Source organism: Siphateles boraxobius, unplaced genomic scaffold (genome assembly GCF_051911475.1).
Source record: "Siphateles boraxobius isolate OS27281-9 unplaced genomic scaffold, OSU_SipBor_1 26, whole genome shotgun sequence".
NCBI classification, from domain to species: Eukaryota; Metazoa; Chordata; class Actinopteri; order Cypriniformes; family Leuciscidae; genus Siphateles; species Siphateles boraxobius.
Genome location: NW_027508876.1, coordinates 25,977,484 through 25,993,995, shown reverse-complemented (window position 1 = coordinate 25,993,995; position 16,512 = coordinate 25,977,484). Strand labels below are relative to the sequence as shown.

The window sequence follows — 16,512 nt, the reverse complement described above, 5'->3', positions numbered from 1 at the left end:
AATTTTTGAAAATATTTTTTTTGTTCATCATGCTTAAGAATAAAAATAAATCCTTAATGCCTTATCCATAATAATGTCACTCAGGTTAAGATTCAATTCAACATCTCTATTAAATTTTATTCATGAATATCAAATAAAGGCACTTTTTTGATTCAACAATTTTTTTGGTGAAACCAAACATTGGTAAATAGTAAATAAATGAATTTTTTGGTCCTATTAAAGAGTGTCTGTCTACTCCTAAGGCGATGAAAAGATAGAGTGGTGTCTAACAAGTGTCCTTGTCATGGTGAACATTTCCTTACATGAGAGATTTACTGTTAAAACGTCTTTATTAATCATTTAAAACACAGATAGATATGAGGTGTGTGAGTGTGTACTGTATATGTGAGCGTGTGTGTGTGTCACAGTTGACTCACTGTTGAGCAGTGGTCACATGGCAGGCTGTCAGAGGTTTAGGGGAGGAAACCTAATCCAGCAGAGGAAGCGTTTGACCCATCAGTACTAGAGTATGAGTGTGTGAAGGCAATGCTGCAGTGCTTTATAAGTTCTCACTCAGCTCTCTGACTGTGTCTCTCTCTCTCTTCCTCTGGCGTTCTGTACACAGTGGCTGTTGGCTTTACACTAAGATGTCAGCGGCGGCTTCTCTGCAGTAAGCACTTTGAGGTATGTTTTAGAGTTTCAATGGGTTTGCATCATGCTTCTTTAAAGTCAGTACTGACCATTTTTGTGTAGTTAACTAAAGTTGCCATTTTAACAGTTTGTGGTCAGTCTTAGAAAACATTATATGCAAAAACATCTCAAACAAAATTCTGTTTGATCAATTGTAATTATAGAATATCTAAAAATGGATGCGGTTTGGTAAATACTAGTTTACCTTCAAATTGTATTACTCTTTTATAACTTTAAATGGTGAGTATACACAATGTTCAATGCCTTTTTATTTATTTTTATTAATACTTTTAAAAATTAACTGTTTAGATTTAACATACCAGATTAATTAATTTATAACTTGGCATCTAGAAGTGAAATTCAAAAGTCATCATATAATGACGGATCACAAGACATTGCTAAGTCAACAGTGAAAAGTCCACTGTTTTGCTGATATTGCCTAGTCATCATATAGTGTGTACTTTTATTTTTCCACTTAAGTAACTTTTGAATCTAATTGGTTAATGATAGAGAAATAGTCTGTGTGCTTACAGCCCAGAGGCTGTGAGTTTGATAAAGTCATTAAACATGACAGCAATGATCATCTCTAGTGATCAGCAACATAGTGTGTTTAATAAGTTTCGTAATACAAAATGAAAAAGAGCTTTTATGATTGTTGTCCAAAAGTATGGTTTTGTAGATGATAGTACTTAATACAGATACTGCAACTTTCTCAAATATCAATTATCAAGTTGCTTGTGTAAAACCTTTTGCTATAGGAATAATTGTAAATCATTGTGTTGGGTCGCAATGATCGAATTGACTAGACGTCCAACAGTTGAATAGTTGTTATTGAAGCTGCTTGATTAATCGTTAAAAGGTCGCAATCTCAATTCGAAAACACCTACACAATCTCATTCCTAAAAGACAACGATTTGTTCATGTCTATTAAACCTTGGATAAAATCACAATGAACCATTCATATCTGTGTTGGCGCTGCCGTTGATCCAGAGAGAGCAGTGTGTCATGTATAGGTATGAAGCAGCTTCACAAGCTTTTTTTCCCACTTAATATTTTTTTCCATCTTACAAATATTCAAATTATGTTCAAGTACTGAGATAAGTTTATAGTTTGGATATAAACACTGATGTCTAGGAAGCGTTCAAAAAAGATTAAATCACCTTTTGAAAGTAACTTGACGCGCTAACTGCGTCCATAAGATTGGAAGTCGATAAATTTAACAATATCTGGAAAGGATGGCTTAAATATATTAGGCAACATAGAACGGATTTTGTTTAGAGACTTGTGGTAAGGTCTGAAAGTTTATGAATACCTCTTTAATGAACTATGTAGAAGGATGAAGAAAGCAAATTTACTATGCAAAGATTGTCACTGAGAGTAATACATACCACACCCCAGTTCTAAGCTACAATTTTATTTTATTCTTTATTTTTGTTTTGTGTTTTTCTTTGCTTTATGTTTAAAAAATGAATGTCTTATCATTAAGGGCTTTCAAGGAAAATCAGTTTTGACCGTCTTTAAATGTTGTATGTGTTTGCCTTGTTTTTCTGTAAAATTCATATTGTGAAAAAAATAACAACAATAAAATATAAATGGGGAAAATTTTAAAGTAACTTCGAATTTCATCGTTACACCAGTAGGTGGTGACAAGTGACTGTTAAAAATGGATTAGAGAAAAATGTATTTATGAGTCACTTAATTATTTAAACTTTTAAAAACACTTCAGCATTTTCCCAATTGGCTGAGTTTCGTTTAGCTGTTTTTGAACACAACAAAGCATCTTTATTAAACATCCCCTAAAAAATATGCCTCAATATGTAGTTTTGAACCTACCTTGTAAATTAATAAACGAAAAAGATAAAAAAAATTGCAAATAAGTGCACAATTAGAAACATCATATTGAACTTGTGAGTTAATCATTTATACTTGCACTTATAATAGAATTCTATGGGACTGTTTTATGGATTTTTTAAGTTGTTTTAACAAAGTACATCTTATTCACATTCTCTTTTATTTGTTTTATTGCTGTGATCAATTTTTACAATTTTGGAATGATTTTTAGGCTTGATTATCCAATAATTTGCCCAGATTTGTTTTGACATTATTACAGGGACTTTTTTTGGAGAAACCTTAGATTTAGTTTTGGTCTTAAACATGGGTAGCTCATGGGTCAAAGCTTTGAACCTGCAACCTTTCAGTTACCAGCCCAGCTCTTTAAGGCTGCACCATATAATTCTTGATCCAAACCAATTTTTCAACATTTTTCTGTATGAGGTTTAAATTCAACTCGCACACATCTTTCATGTGGACGAGCCGTTGGTCACTAGTAAACTAGAAATTCTATATTTGCTGAACTACTCAGTCATTGAGCATTTATATTTGTACAGTGAGGTTTCCACATTGTGATTGAAAATCTATTTGCAGAATGGCATCTTTATTGGCCGTCTTTGCTTTGTCTGAAATTATATTTAATGGACATGCTTGTCCATAAAATAATCTAGTAAGCCTGTTTGCCTTTCACAAAAGGATTTTCCAAACTGGGAATGATGCATGATCCTAAGGTCTCTGTTTATAACCGTAGAGGGATTCTAGTTGAAGTTAGTGGGATAACTTTAAGTTAGATTAGAAAACCTACAAGTTACTCGTACAGTGGATTGAATTGCATAGAACTAGGATAAAATCCTGTTTTGGGTTCACATTCAAGGTACATGGTTAAGTATCACACTAGGGTGGTGATGGCGCAGTGGATAAGACACATGCCTTTGGTGTGAGAGACCCGGGATCGAATCCACTATGAGACACAAATGTGTTCCCGAGCAAGACACTTAACCCCTAGTTGCTCCAGAGGCGTGCAACCTCTGAAATATAACAATTGTAAGTAGCTTTGGATAAAAGCGTCAGCTAAATGAATAATTGTAAATGTAAGTGTAGTAGACGATAACATAATTTGGCGTTGCTAAGCAAAATATGCACCAGTTAAAGTGGATAAGACATTTATGGGTATCTGCTTCTCAACTGTTGAAGTGGTTACAAAGTTGACCTTTCGAAGAAATTGAGAGGGGAAATGGAATCAACAAACAACATGATTCCTTTACTCGGTCATTAACTATTTTTTTAGTTGTAGAAAATATACATCCATGTAATTTTCAATGCAAACGTGGTATGTGCACACCATTTAATAGAGAATGATAGACTATGTGCAGATGCGCACCTGGTTGAACCAACTCGAGCATTCGATTTTGTTTTTTATCATTAAAATCAAAACTGGGAGCCAAAGATCATAGAATGGATTCTCTTATCATCTTTCATTGTGCAATCATAGATACGTGATACTTCTGTTTTAAAACACTTCCTTTTTGGAACAAAGAAACTTTAGTGCAATTTTCTAAATTTTAAAATACTTTGTTCAGGAAAACAGTTTGAAAACAGTCATTAATACTAGAGGCCGAAAAATCGACATACTTCACCGTTAACTTCTTTTTTTTCTTCAGATCTAAACTGAAGATTCAGATTTTTCTTCAGTTCTAAAACAACACTGTCCTTAAGGTAGCAACTTTGTTTTACAATCAACTTGGATGTCTATCTCATTTCAACTTAACTTATTTTAATAAGTCAGATTAATGTAATTTAAGCAATTTTCAACTTTTTTATACAAGATTCAACTCATTTTTTAGTTAAAGCAAAATAAAAACATATAATAACAATTTTTTTTCTCTGTAAAATATAAATATTACATGCCCGGTTTCACAGACAGGACTTTTAGGACTTATTAGGGCACTTAAGTAGCTTTTATGAACATGCTTTAGAAAAAAAAATATTACTGGTGTGCATCTTGAGGCAAAACAATGGCACTGATATATTTTAAGATATGTCAGTCCAAGATGCTTTAAACAGATCAAACATGCATTTTAGTCTGAGAGTAGGCTTAAGCCTAGTCTGTGAAACCACTCTCAGAGCAGTTGAATCATGCAGTTTATATGAATTCGTCTGGTCCAGAAAAGCTGTGCTGGAAATGTTGACCTTCCGACAAAGTTGATGTAACTGTACTGAGGAACAGCCTATATCTAAATTTAGCATCTAATGAGACATTGCAAGATTACAATATAGTGCGCTCTATACTTAGATAACTCTTAAAGATATTATGGTCAAGTTTCTTAGAACTGTGTTGCAAGAAGAATATAAGATAATGCAGAAAACATATTTAAATGCAAGAAATATTTTTTTTATAAGAGCTTGTTTAGAACTTGAGTAACTGGGCACGGCCCACAATTTAACACAAATGTGACTATTGTCAATTGCATTAACCTTACCATAGTTTTGATCCTTCTCTAGGTCATGTGTCAAGGTCAAGTTGTTTGAAGTTGCCTTATTCTCTGATTACCTTCTTATTAATAATCTTTTTCAATCTTTTTTTGATCAGATTAGATTTATGAAATTTGACATTTTTCTCATGATGATAAAAACGTGTAATTTATTTTTCTTATGGTATGATAAGATTGTCGCTGAATTTTTACATGTTTGATGCAAGACCACAACTTCAGCATCATGCTGTTAGGATGTTTCTTTTTAACAGGAACTGAATCAGGACAGATAAAGGGCAAACTGCTCCACATATCAAGAAGTTTTGCCAGAAAACCTCCTTTTGCCAGAGAGCATGGATTAAAACACAATTATTGCTTTCAGTGAAAGGAAGCACGTAAATGAATCAACAAAGGCAAGACTTGAAAAACGAGTGCTGACGTCCTTGAAGTTCCAGTTAGTGGTCAAACCTCAACTCAATTGAACAATTGTATTTTTGCACAGACTTCTGCATCAAAGCAAAGGATACTTCCACACAGGACTAATTAAAAGGTGTCCACATTAGCAATTAAAAAGAATGCTTTAAAAAAAAAAGAGTTGTCTTTCTATTGAAAATCGATTATTAATTGGAAGTATTAAAGTTAATAAATTTTGTTTGTTACAATTTACATTAAGGTCTTTAACATTAGTTAATACATTAGCTAACATAACCTAACAGAGTGAAATACATTTCTTGTTCATTTTAGTGGACCATTGTTCATTAGTTAGTTGCAATAACTGTTAATAAATACTGTATTAAAGATAACTTCAAATGTCAAAAATATGTTAGTAGATGTTGAAATTTAGATTAATAAATGCTGCTTTTCAGGATTGTTCATGTTAACTACCTCCTCACCATATGCAAAGTGTGTAAGTTGTGTAGGGCCCCTGAACCACCAGGGGGTCCCCTTGCTCTCAAAGATGATTTATTGACTATGAATGCGATGTAAAATAATTTTAGTTTTGTTTTTGGCTTCCAACGATTATGAAAACATGCCGCATTCCGTTCCTTTCCTTTAAAGTCGTGCGCTGTCACCCTTCCTACGTAACATCCAAATCAGTCAAATCATGTTACATGACTGTCATAATATACATTCTCCTGCCGGATGTGCTCGATACTAAAAAAAGAGTTAAAAGCGCATTGGTCTGTGAAAGAGCAGCGGTTCCCCGAGCGGCTTTCTGTGCGCGAGTTCCGAGAATGAGCAAAGTATATGCTACTTTGTTTTAAGTGAAAACTCGCCAAGAAGGAAATTTGTACATATTTTTGTGCGTATTTGCCCAATTTGCTTATGTCTAAAGTAAACATAAACAGTTGGGAAAGTAATCAAATTATTGTCAGTATATTAGATCTGTGCATTTGGTCTTAAAGTGACAGCAGCCTAATAAACCTGCTGCTGTCTGTCATTCAATGTTAACTAAACAACAAAAGAAAACGAGAATCATTCACTGCTCTTCTCTGAATAACTTCAGTAACTTGAATAATAATCATTTTATATTTAATTCATACAGTAAAAGATTTTTACATTTTATTATTCAAGTTCTGTATTATCAGTAGGCTAAATTGACTATTAGAGAATTCCTATTCAAGCTCTTGAGACAATTGTTGTAATCTTTGTATGGCGTTCAGTTAAATGAATGATAGTTGAACAAATCTTTATCTACTATTACAATCACATCCAATATTTTATGGTTATTTATTTCAAGGATGAGTCTCTTATCTGCGTGTCGTTACAGTAGCAGCTTTTTAATCTGGTTGTTATCAGTCCTTGGTTATGAAGGGGACTGTTATGTTATGCTATAAATGGAGGAGCATATTATTGTTAAACACTGCAAACTTTTGTCCCAGTTTGACCATTGTAACATAAATATAACAATTTGCAACTAACAAGTTATTTAACATTTCAAACTGTTCACAGGTTATGCTGCCTATAAACTCCTGCTTGAGTCTCAGTGAGAAAGAGAAAGGCTAAAGCCTCTGCAGATCTAAGTGTTGTTCAGGGTGTCCTGTGCTGCATCACCCCAGTCTCCTGACGTCGACCATGAGTGACCCCGTGACTTCAGATGAACTCACCAATGCTGTGGCGTCAGTCCTTCACAACGTAAGTCAAGTGTCAAGTGCTTCATTGGTTCGAAGCACGGTTTCACAGACAGGGCTTAGATTAAGCCGGGATTATGGTATAGTTAAATAAGGACATTTAAGTAGCTTTTGTAAACATAAATTAGAATAAAACACTGCTGGTGTGCATCTTGAGACAAAACAATGACAGGGACTTTTTAAAGATGTGTTAGTGCAAGTTGTTTTTAGTTAAAACAACATGCATTTTATTCTGGGATGAGGTTAAAGCCTTGTCTTTGTTACTGGGCAAAAGAGTTGTACAGGATTTTTTCCCTAGTTATGCTTTATGTGGTGGAGTAAACAAAAAATCCATCCTTTAAAAAAAAACGTATTGTTACTTTTTTCATTATAAGGATGGTATCATATGGTGATACTATTATAATAATATTATGAATTTAATTATATACACCACTGGTCAAAGTTTTTTTTTTACTTGGATTTTGTTTTGTTTTTTTATGCTAAGGTAAAAACAGGAATATTGTTTTTATTCCTGTGTTCAAAGCTGAATTTTCAGCATCATTACTCCAGTCTTCAGTGTCACATGATCCTTCACAAATCATAATATGCTGATTTGCTGCTCAAGAAACACTTCTTGGCTTCCTATATACCAGTGGTCTTCACAATTTTTTTCATGATAGCCGCACTGATAGGACAAAGTCAGTAGGAGAGCCATTTTTACAGGAAAGTATAAAAAGTTACATCCAGTCGTAAATACCATGTCTGTTTATTAATATGTCACCCCTGAACATTCAATATGCAATGCAATAAATACATTTTTTTAATGATTTACCAGTCAAATTTGTAACTGAGACAAGATGATTTCCCTTAATGACAAAAAAAGCAGGATTTCCAGAATAGATTCATCCCAGAATGACATTAAGTTATTTTTTTCTACATTAGCCCCTCATGTATCTAATCATCCAAGAGCACATGCAGCGTTAAGAGCTGGAAATACCGCCATAACTGGCAACTCCGCAGGGACTGGATATGTTTACATGCACAACTTTTGTTTCAATCGGTCTGAATTCATTGTGATTCGATTAATCTGAATGTATTGTAGTTTACATGAATGCTTAACATCATGATATGATGCATGATCGGGGTGATGTGCACGTTTATAAGTCAAAAGATTCAAATTTGGAATAGGTTTTTTGACATTCGCACACTGCACAAATATACAAAGTTTCCCGCTGTTGTCGCGTAATAACCATTTTCCTACATTGGTTCTTTATTTGTTTTAAACAGCAGACTTAATATCAAATTCTGATCATAATTTGGAGACTATGGTGAACCGTTATGCCGTGCTGTTTGTATTGATCACGCAGTAAAAATGCCCAAAATCAGTCGTCTGTGGATGAGAATCTGAAACAAGGACTGGTGAGCCGTTGTCCTGCTTCACTTCACAGATACTGAGTGAAAGGAGAATTATAGAACGACCTGACACTCGTTTATACGACACTTTATTCATCAGAACAACAGCGCGTTCAACGCGACGGACGGCGTCCTTTCAGTTTCGGTTTTCAATCGATCAAGTGAACATGTTCTCTCGATAAACCACCCCTTTCAATCCGATCAAAATTATTTGAAAATAGAGCTGACACTTTTGAGTTTTTAATGGGTTATTTTATAGTCCTACTTCTTTTTAAATGTTTTTATGAAATATCTGTAGTGACTGCTTGATCATATCACTGTATTTACCGCCATGCGAGACACAAATGAAAGCTTGGCGAGCCGCACAATGAGTAACACTGCTCTATACCCTTACATCCGTTTTCAACTTCGATAATGATAATACTTTATAAACAGATGCCAATAAATATTGTGAAATTTAATGGTATAACCATAGTACCATAGTTATATGTACACTTTTTTTAATATTTTTTTCCTAGATTTCCATCTGTAGTGGCCTCATTCATTCACTTACTTTTTGTGCTCATCTTTTACAAGAGAAAGATCTTGCATGTTTTTTATTCTTTGAAAGAGTGCAGCATTTAAGATCCAGGCAGACTTCCTAAACAAACATCTGCATTGTAATTATCTCTGCGGTCTGTCTTTAATGGCCCAGTGTCACTAACAGATACTATAAAACTCACTCAGGCAACTCAAAGGAAACTCAAAGACCTTCTCACCCGCAAAATTGACTTTTTTTTTGTGTTTGTTTTTTGTTTGTTTTCTTTTCCTCCTGCAGCTGTTTGCAGTGATATGCAGCAACTTTGTGCGACTTGATTTGCATCCTCTCCAAACCCACACTCTGCTGAGTCAGCGTTCCCAGGGTTTTGCTTTTGCTGTTACAGAGCCAGCTCCCTTCCGACACAAATCTAGTCTCGTCTGTTGGGCCTGCAGTTCAAATAGTCGGTGGGCTTGATCCTTCCCATAACCAATTTTATTGACACATAAGCATTTTTTTTAATATCATTTATCTTCTAAACCAATTTGCAAACCGATATTGTTAAGAAACTGATATTTTAAAACTCAAGGGGCCAGATTTACTGAAGAGGTCAAATTAGCATGAGAATGCAGGCCCATAAAAGCACAGATGGAAGTGGAAAGTTCTGCGCATGATCTACTGACGACATACAAAGCCAGATCATTTCTAGCGGAATTTAGCATCTGGTTTAAGACATGCTTTTTGGCCGGTAAATGGTGCAAATATCAGTAAATTTACTAGCACAAACCTAGGTACATCAACTTGCATAATTCATTTAAATCCTCTCCTCCCATAAATTCTGCGTCTAAAAGGGAAACTCCTACAAATGCATATGCAATAAGACCAGCTGTAAAAATAACTCTGTCCACACCTTCAGTAAATTCTGACAGTATTTTTTATTTTTTTTTTACACCAGAAGACGTTTTGCCTTGGCGCAAGCTGTTAGTAAATTTGGCGTAAGATGCGTTTTAGCTGTAGAAATGTGAAGTTTGTGGCTGTGTCTGTTATTATTAGGGATGCACGGAAATAAACATTCTGGGCCAGAACTGAAAATTCTGGATTAAATTGGCTGAAAACCGAAACCGGAAATGCTTTTTAAAAATGATTTATTTCTTATTTTTAAATTAGCTTTTTTTGTATTGTATTGTATTAATGTTAGACTTTTTAGTGAAATTAAAATATTTTAATGATACTGAATTTAAAAAATACAAGTCAATAAAATAAACACAATTTTATCGAAAGTAACACTAAAATTGGACAGAAAATATATTTATATTAAACATCAATATGTTATTCTTTATTCAGTTCTTTGCAACAGAATCAGATTAACAGATTTATTTTTTGACCAATTATCTAAATCATGTATAGTCCTACAAAGCTTTTATTATCAGAGCATGTGAACAGAGCGTAGCGGATCAGTGAACAGTAGATGATTTCCAGCGGCCGAAATTTCGGTGCATCCATATATTTTATGTCCCAATAAGTATGAATTTCTCATTGCTAGTTAGTGTAATTCAATAGAAGTACAGAGCATAACTGGTTAACTGACATTGGCTGGCCTCTTGATGGCAGGCAACTGTTGACCCATTAGGTTAATGATCAACCCAACGACACGACTGCTGGTTTTGGGTGTGTGGATGTGGGGGGGTGTTTGGGGGAAGACTAAACTATCAGCGATTGGAGTTCGAACGAGACCTGCTATTGCGAAAGTGGGTTATTCCATATCCTCTTCCTGCTGCGGTCACGTGACGACAGGTAGCGGAGGAGCGTACAGCTACTGTTTGCTCATCTTTTAGATTTGCTTTGAAAAATAGATTATTTTTCTTGCTCTGTGGGACACCTGTGTTTAGACGTGATAGATGACCAATGGACTTCCTGTACACGTTTACGGTCAGTCACTTCCTAAATTCGATATAGTATTAAATGCATTACCTGTTGAGGGTGACCATACATCCTCGTAGTGGTATGTTGCATAATAGTCTATGGCCGTTATTGATGCATTTTTTGCAATATTTCGTTGTCAGTTCTTGTAAATCAATACTTGGCAAACAAAGTTTGAGAGAAGGGTAATTTTTGGAAGGCTGAGTGCTGGTGGATCTTGCCTCATCGTTTTGAGTAAATATTAAAAGGAGGTTTTTCTACAAGTTATCAAGGTTCATAGATGTGATTCATATCATGCAAAAGGAATATTGCTATCTTAAGTGTTTAGCGTGTTTTATACAGTATTGCATTTTGTTAAAAGTCAGCATATAGGGATTCATATTAAGGTCCCACTTTATATTAAGTGGCTTTAAGTACTATGTACTTGCATCGAAAAATAAGTACAATGTACTTATCGTGTTCATGTTGTATTGTAAAACACTTTAGCTGCTATTAAGATGTGATACGGATAAGGTTAGGGACAGGTGTGATGGTATGAGTAGGTTTAAGGGTAGGTTAAGGTGTAAGGGAAGGGTCAACTGTGTAATTATTAATGTAATTACATACATTAATTACAGCTGTAATTACATACATGTTTTTACATTGTACTTATATTTTGAAAATGCCTGCATGTACACAAAAAGTCCATTGTATCAAATTAATAATTTCAATGTTAATACATAGTAGTTAAAGCCACTTAATATAAAGTGGGACCCATATGGATAGATAGTACTCTTAAGATTATTAGATGCATGTAAAAACAAGATTTGCAGCTCTGTAAGGATAGCTCTCCACAACGCTGAGTCAGTGGGATTTCAGACACCACAGATCTGTGCGGCTAATCTCTCGCTTGCCATGCGCTCACATGAAGGAGACTTTGCTTTGACCACTGGCTCTTTGTGTGAACTGACCCAAATGCTGCATGGGTCAGCCACTTCTTCTCCTCAAAGAATTCTGCTGGTCTGTAGTGGGGGCTTGTGGGACGTTAAACGGTTTGCTTTGGGTTCAGCTCGCTGTCTTGATATTGCGGTTTGCCAGAGCATTGTGGGTCTGTGAGCATTGAATCACGTTGTATTTGTGCGTCCATTACTGGGCGAAGAGCCAAACCTCAGTGTGATTTCACTGTAGAGAAAATGTATTTCTTGTGGGTTGATAATGACCACAAGATTGTCAATTTTCATCTACTAGCAAGTTTGTTTAACAGTGGAGTTATAACAGGATAATATGAGTTATAACAGTGTTTTGTTTTCGTATCATTGAGACACTATTATAGTTTTTATTAATATTTTATGTGTGTTTTTATTTTACGTTTTCATTTTAATTGTATTTTAGTACTGTATATCATGTTAAACTAAATGAAAATGCTAAATGTTATTTTGGTAACTAGCTGGAATAAAATAAATTAATTAAATAAAACAAAAACAACTGTAATTTGAAATAAAATAAAAATGTAAAAAACTTATTTTTATTGCATTTTTAGAATAATTAACATTGAGAGTACAGACGTGATGAAGTATAAATGTAAACATTAAATGCATAAAATAATAATAAAATAATAAATTGTTTTTAGTATCATTGAGACACTATAACAGTTTTATTCATATTTTAAATTAGTTTTTATTTCATGTTTTGTTTTTAATTTTAATTAATTTTTTCAGATTTTGTTCTGTGTTTGACATTTTATTAGCCTAGCTTTTTAAAATGTTTATATAATAATTAATTTGATTTTAGTTTTATTTTAGTATATCAAGTTAAACTGAATGAAAATGATAAGTTATATTGGAAATGTTTTCAATTTAAAGGGGTGGTAAAACACGATTTCACTTTTCTAACTTTAGCTAGTGTGTAATGTTGCTGTTTGAGCATAAACAACATCTGCAAAGTTACAGCGCTCAAAGTTCAAAGCAAAGGGAGATATTTGCTTTTAAAAAATTCAATTTCTAAGGACTACAGCAAACAGCCGGTTTTGGACTAACGTTACACGACATTCCTCCGGGTTTGCTGACGTCAGTAAATCCCATTATTTACATAAACCCCTCCGACGAGAATATTTAATAAGCGGGGCGAGGCCATTTTGCTGTTTTGGAGATGAGTTGTCGCAATGCCGTCGAAACGCTGCTGTTATTTTCATTCGGATTGCAGGTCCACTTTGTTCAGCCTTCCTAGGGATGAGGGAGTTGGGGATCAATGGTTAATTTATTTTTACCTCGGTCCTTCATAATTATGACCCAAATCTCACTCTCTGTGCTGAACATTTTACGGAGGAAAGCTTCCACAATCTGTGCGAGCTCAATGCAGGATTCGCACATCGGCTTGTGCTGAAAGATGGAGCAGTTCCAACTATAAGAACAGAAGCTGTTGTTTACGGGCCACAACCTGTATAAATCAAGTATGATTTATTTTTCGTCAATGTATTTTCCTGTAATAGTTCGTATTGTTAATTGTACCTTGTAGCAAGGAAGTAAACAAATGACAACGCTTTTTGGCTCTGCTGGTTTGTAAAATGCTCATTCATACTTAACGTTATCTGACAAACACCTAACGTTATAAACTTTTTTTTAATCTCAACAGCGAACTTGGAATTAGTGTAAATTATTCTTTGATTAGAGCTTTTATGTTGATCTACATGCTTGTTTATCTACAGGCATGCTAAACATGGTTCTGTGTTTGATTTGGCAGCCGATGTTTAGTGTTCGTTTTGGGTTAATAGTTCTGTCGACACATATTTGTCTACAATCGTTCTAAAAATACAAAAGTAACGGTCGCATACAGTCAGAAACGATCACTATAGATCCGCAGTCTTTACTCAAAAAAATCCCTTTGAGGACTGTAGTATAATTTGTTAGAACGATTATATGAAATTCTTGTTTATGAAGCTTATTTTTTTGTAATTCTATAATAATTAGTACAATTAAATAACAGCGTATCTAAAAAGTAATGAGAGAAGAACAAAAAACAAACCTTTCTGAAACGTCGTTTAACAGCCGTTCTTGAACAGGTTCTGCTCGATCATCTTCACTAACGTTCCCCGGGTCCGATTGGTTTTATTGACACCATTGTTTATAATACACCGAAGCACAAAGTACCGGTAAAGGTACAGGGCGTGACGTTTCCGGAAAACGTGCACTAGACGTTTAGCGAATCACAACACACTGGGCCAGCTAACCAATCTGATCCCTTTGCGTAGTTTTGAGGGACTGGCTTCATAGAACCAGGAAACCATCAGACCGTTTTTACAAGGAGGGACAGAGCAATAATAAAGGTAAAATATATGAAAAATAATGCAATTTTTAAAAAACGAAGCATGAACGCATATTACAGTGCACCCCACAAACACAATCAAGCCTTCGAAAAAATGCATTTTACCACCCCTTTAATTTAGTTAAATTAACTCTGACATTTTATTAGTTTTTACTTTTAAATATAGTATATTTTATTTTAGTACTTTATATTTTATTAGTTTTTACTTTTAAATATAGTATATTTTATTTTAGTACTTTATATTAAGTTGAGAGTACAGACATGTGGTTAGTGGTACATAAACATGTACAAAAAAATTCATAATAAATAAATAATAATAATGTAAATATTGTAGTATTTAAGGATACATAGTAAACATGTAAGCAATGTTATTTTAAGGGATTTACCCACAATATTTGAAATGAGTCAGATTTTATGGTTTAAGTTAACTATTGTAACCCTGCTTCATAATGAGCCAAAGCATTTCAAGTGTTTAATCTTTGTCCTGTGATGTTACGAAGTGCAAATCGCCTTTGTGTAATTGGGGAAAGTTGGTATAACTGTATAAAACCAAATGTAACTGGTTTTGCTCAGAAGGTTTGGTTGAGACTGGTCAATCTGTTGTTCCCACATGCCAATAAAAGCATTTAAGGCACCCGCGTAAAGTCTCAGAACGAATTAAAGCAGATTTGAAGCCTCAGCAGCGCAAGGTAACCACAAGATGACAAATGTTTTCTGGAGTGTCAATATTTGCCTGTGGAAAATGTTGAAGTGTAGCTGAGGAGATTATATTGTTCTGAACAATCGAAACCATGCGCCTTTCTTCCAAATCGTGTTTGTTTTTAATCACCCTGCGGAGAAAGACTAACAGTCCACCGATGACAGCGAGAACACTGTTTTCTCTCACTTTGTTGTTTGAGGACATGCGGGAAGAACGGCTTTCTCATGAGTTTTTGTGAGCACTGACTGATTCTTTCGCCAGCTCTAGCAACCATGGTAAGCTTTACATTGGTGGACTCTAGTTGGCATGTGCAGACTCTTACGTTCTCTTTTGTTTTGTTTAATTGAAAAAAAAAGTTTCAATTATTTGATTGACTTGGGTCTTTGCTGTGATCCAGCACCATTTAATCAACCACTAGTCAGACTATAGGACTGCAGTATTTATTAAACTTATCCCAAAATCATATGACTTAGTTTATTTTATTTATTTTAATGTAATTTAATATTACTTTTATTTTTTATTTGATTTTAATGTAATTTGTATTTAATTAAATGTTATTCTATATTTTTATTCTATTCTTCTATTTTTTCGGTCAAAATAACATTTTACATCATTTAACTATTGAAAAAAAAAATCCCTTCAATACCTATTAGTATTTTTAATTTACAGTTGCAATGTACAATTTTTTTATTTATTATATTTTACTTAAATACTTTTAAGGAAAAAAATTTTTTAACAGTAAAACAGTAATATTGTATGATCCATTTAAGTATAATTATGATATTTTTATTATTATTAGCAGTAGTAGTTTGTTTTTTATAGTAGTATTTTATATATATATATATATATATATATATATATATATATATATATATAATCCCAAAATATTTGCCAAATTGTGCAGCCCTACAAACAAGCACAGCAAACTTTTTTTTTTATCACACTTTAAATTCCAATCACAATTTTTTTTATCAGTAAAAGAAAAAAATAATAATATTGGAATATGTTTTTCTGCAATATGATAAATGCAGCAATTTTCTGAAGATGACTTGAATATTTAAATTTGGAGAAAATTTAGTTGGGGAATGCATCTGCACAAAAAATAAAATAACATTTATTAAAAAAAGAAAAGAAAAGCTCTTTCCACTTTTTTTATATGCCACATACTGCTCATGATACTGTTTCAGCATCTCACTGGAAAAACAGCAGCGTTTACATTTATTAAATCACAGCTTGTGCGTTTTGGCTATCGCTTTACGCAATATCGTGATTATTGATTTTTATTTCGCTATAACATGCATCAGACCCAGATGATGTCCTACAGAAAATTGATGCTGGCACGGTAATTAAGTACAGAACCACTGATGACAAGTTACTCTAGTCACTGAAGGATATTTCACAAACAAAAAAGTCTTTGTGCACCGTGGAATGCCTGCATACGCCATATAAATGCATTATCTAGCACTACTGAATGGCAGAAATTCTCCTTGTGTAATGTACCGTGTGAGTGGGCACATGAGAAGAGGACGCAAACATCTCCTGTTGTGGATGTGCAAGACGGGTTTAGATGAGATGTTAGTC

General features: G+C 34.0%; 1 protein-coding gene across 3 annotated transcripts in view; it reads left to right on the top strand.

Annotated features, from left to right (window-relative positions):
- Positions 1 to 16,512, top strand: part of slc4a2b (solute carrier family 4 member 2b) — a 57,078-nt gene that overhangs the window by 16,160 nt on the left and 24,406 nt on the right. Inside the window, exons 2-3 of one of the 3 annotated variants that reach the window (XM_077245179.1) lie at positions 605 to 663; positions 6,924 to 7,106. In XM_077245179.1, coding sequence (XP_077101294.1) covers positions 7,047 to 7,106 — 60 coding nt within the window. In that variant the 5' untranslated portion in view covers positions 605 to 663; positions 6,924 to 7,046. Of the gene's footprint in view, positions 1 to 497; positions 664 to 6,923; positions 7,107 to 16,512 lie in introns of those variants that run through there. The other 2 variants (XM_077245178.1, XM_077245180.1) reach the window with 2 other exon arrangements.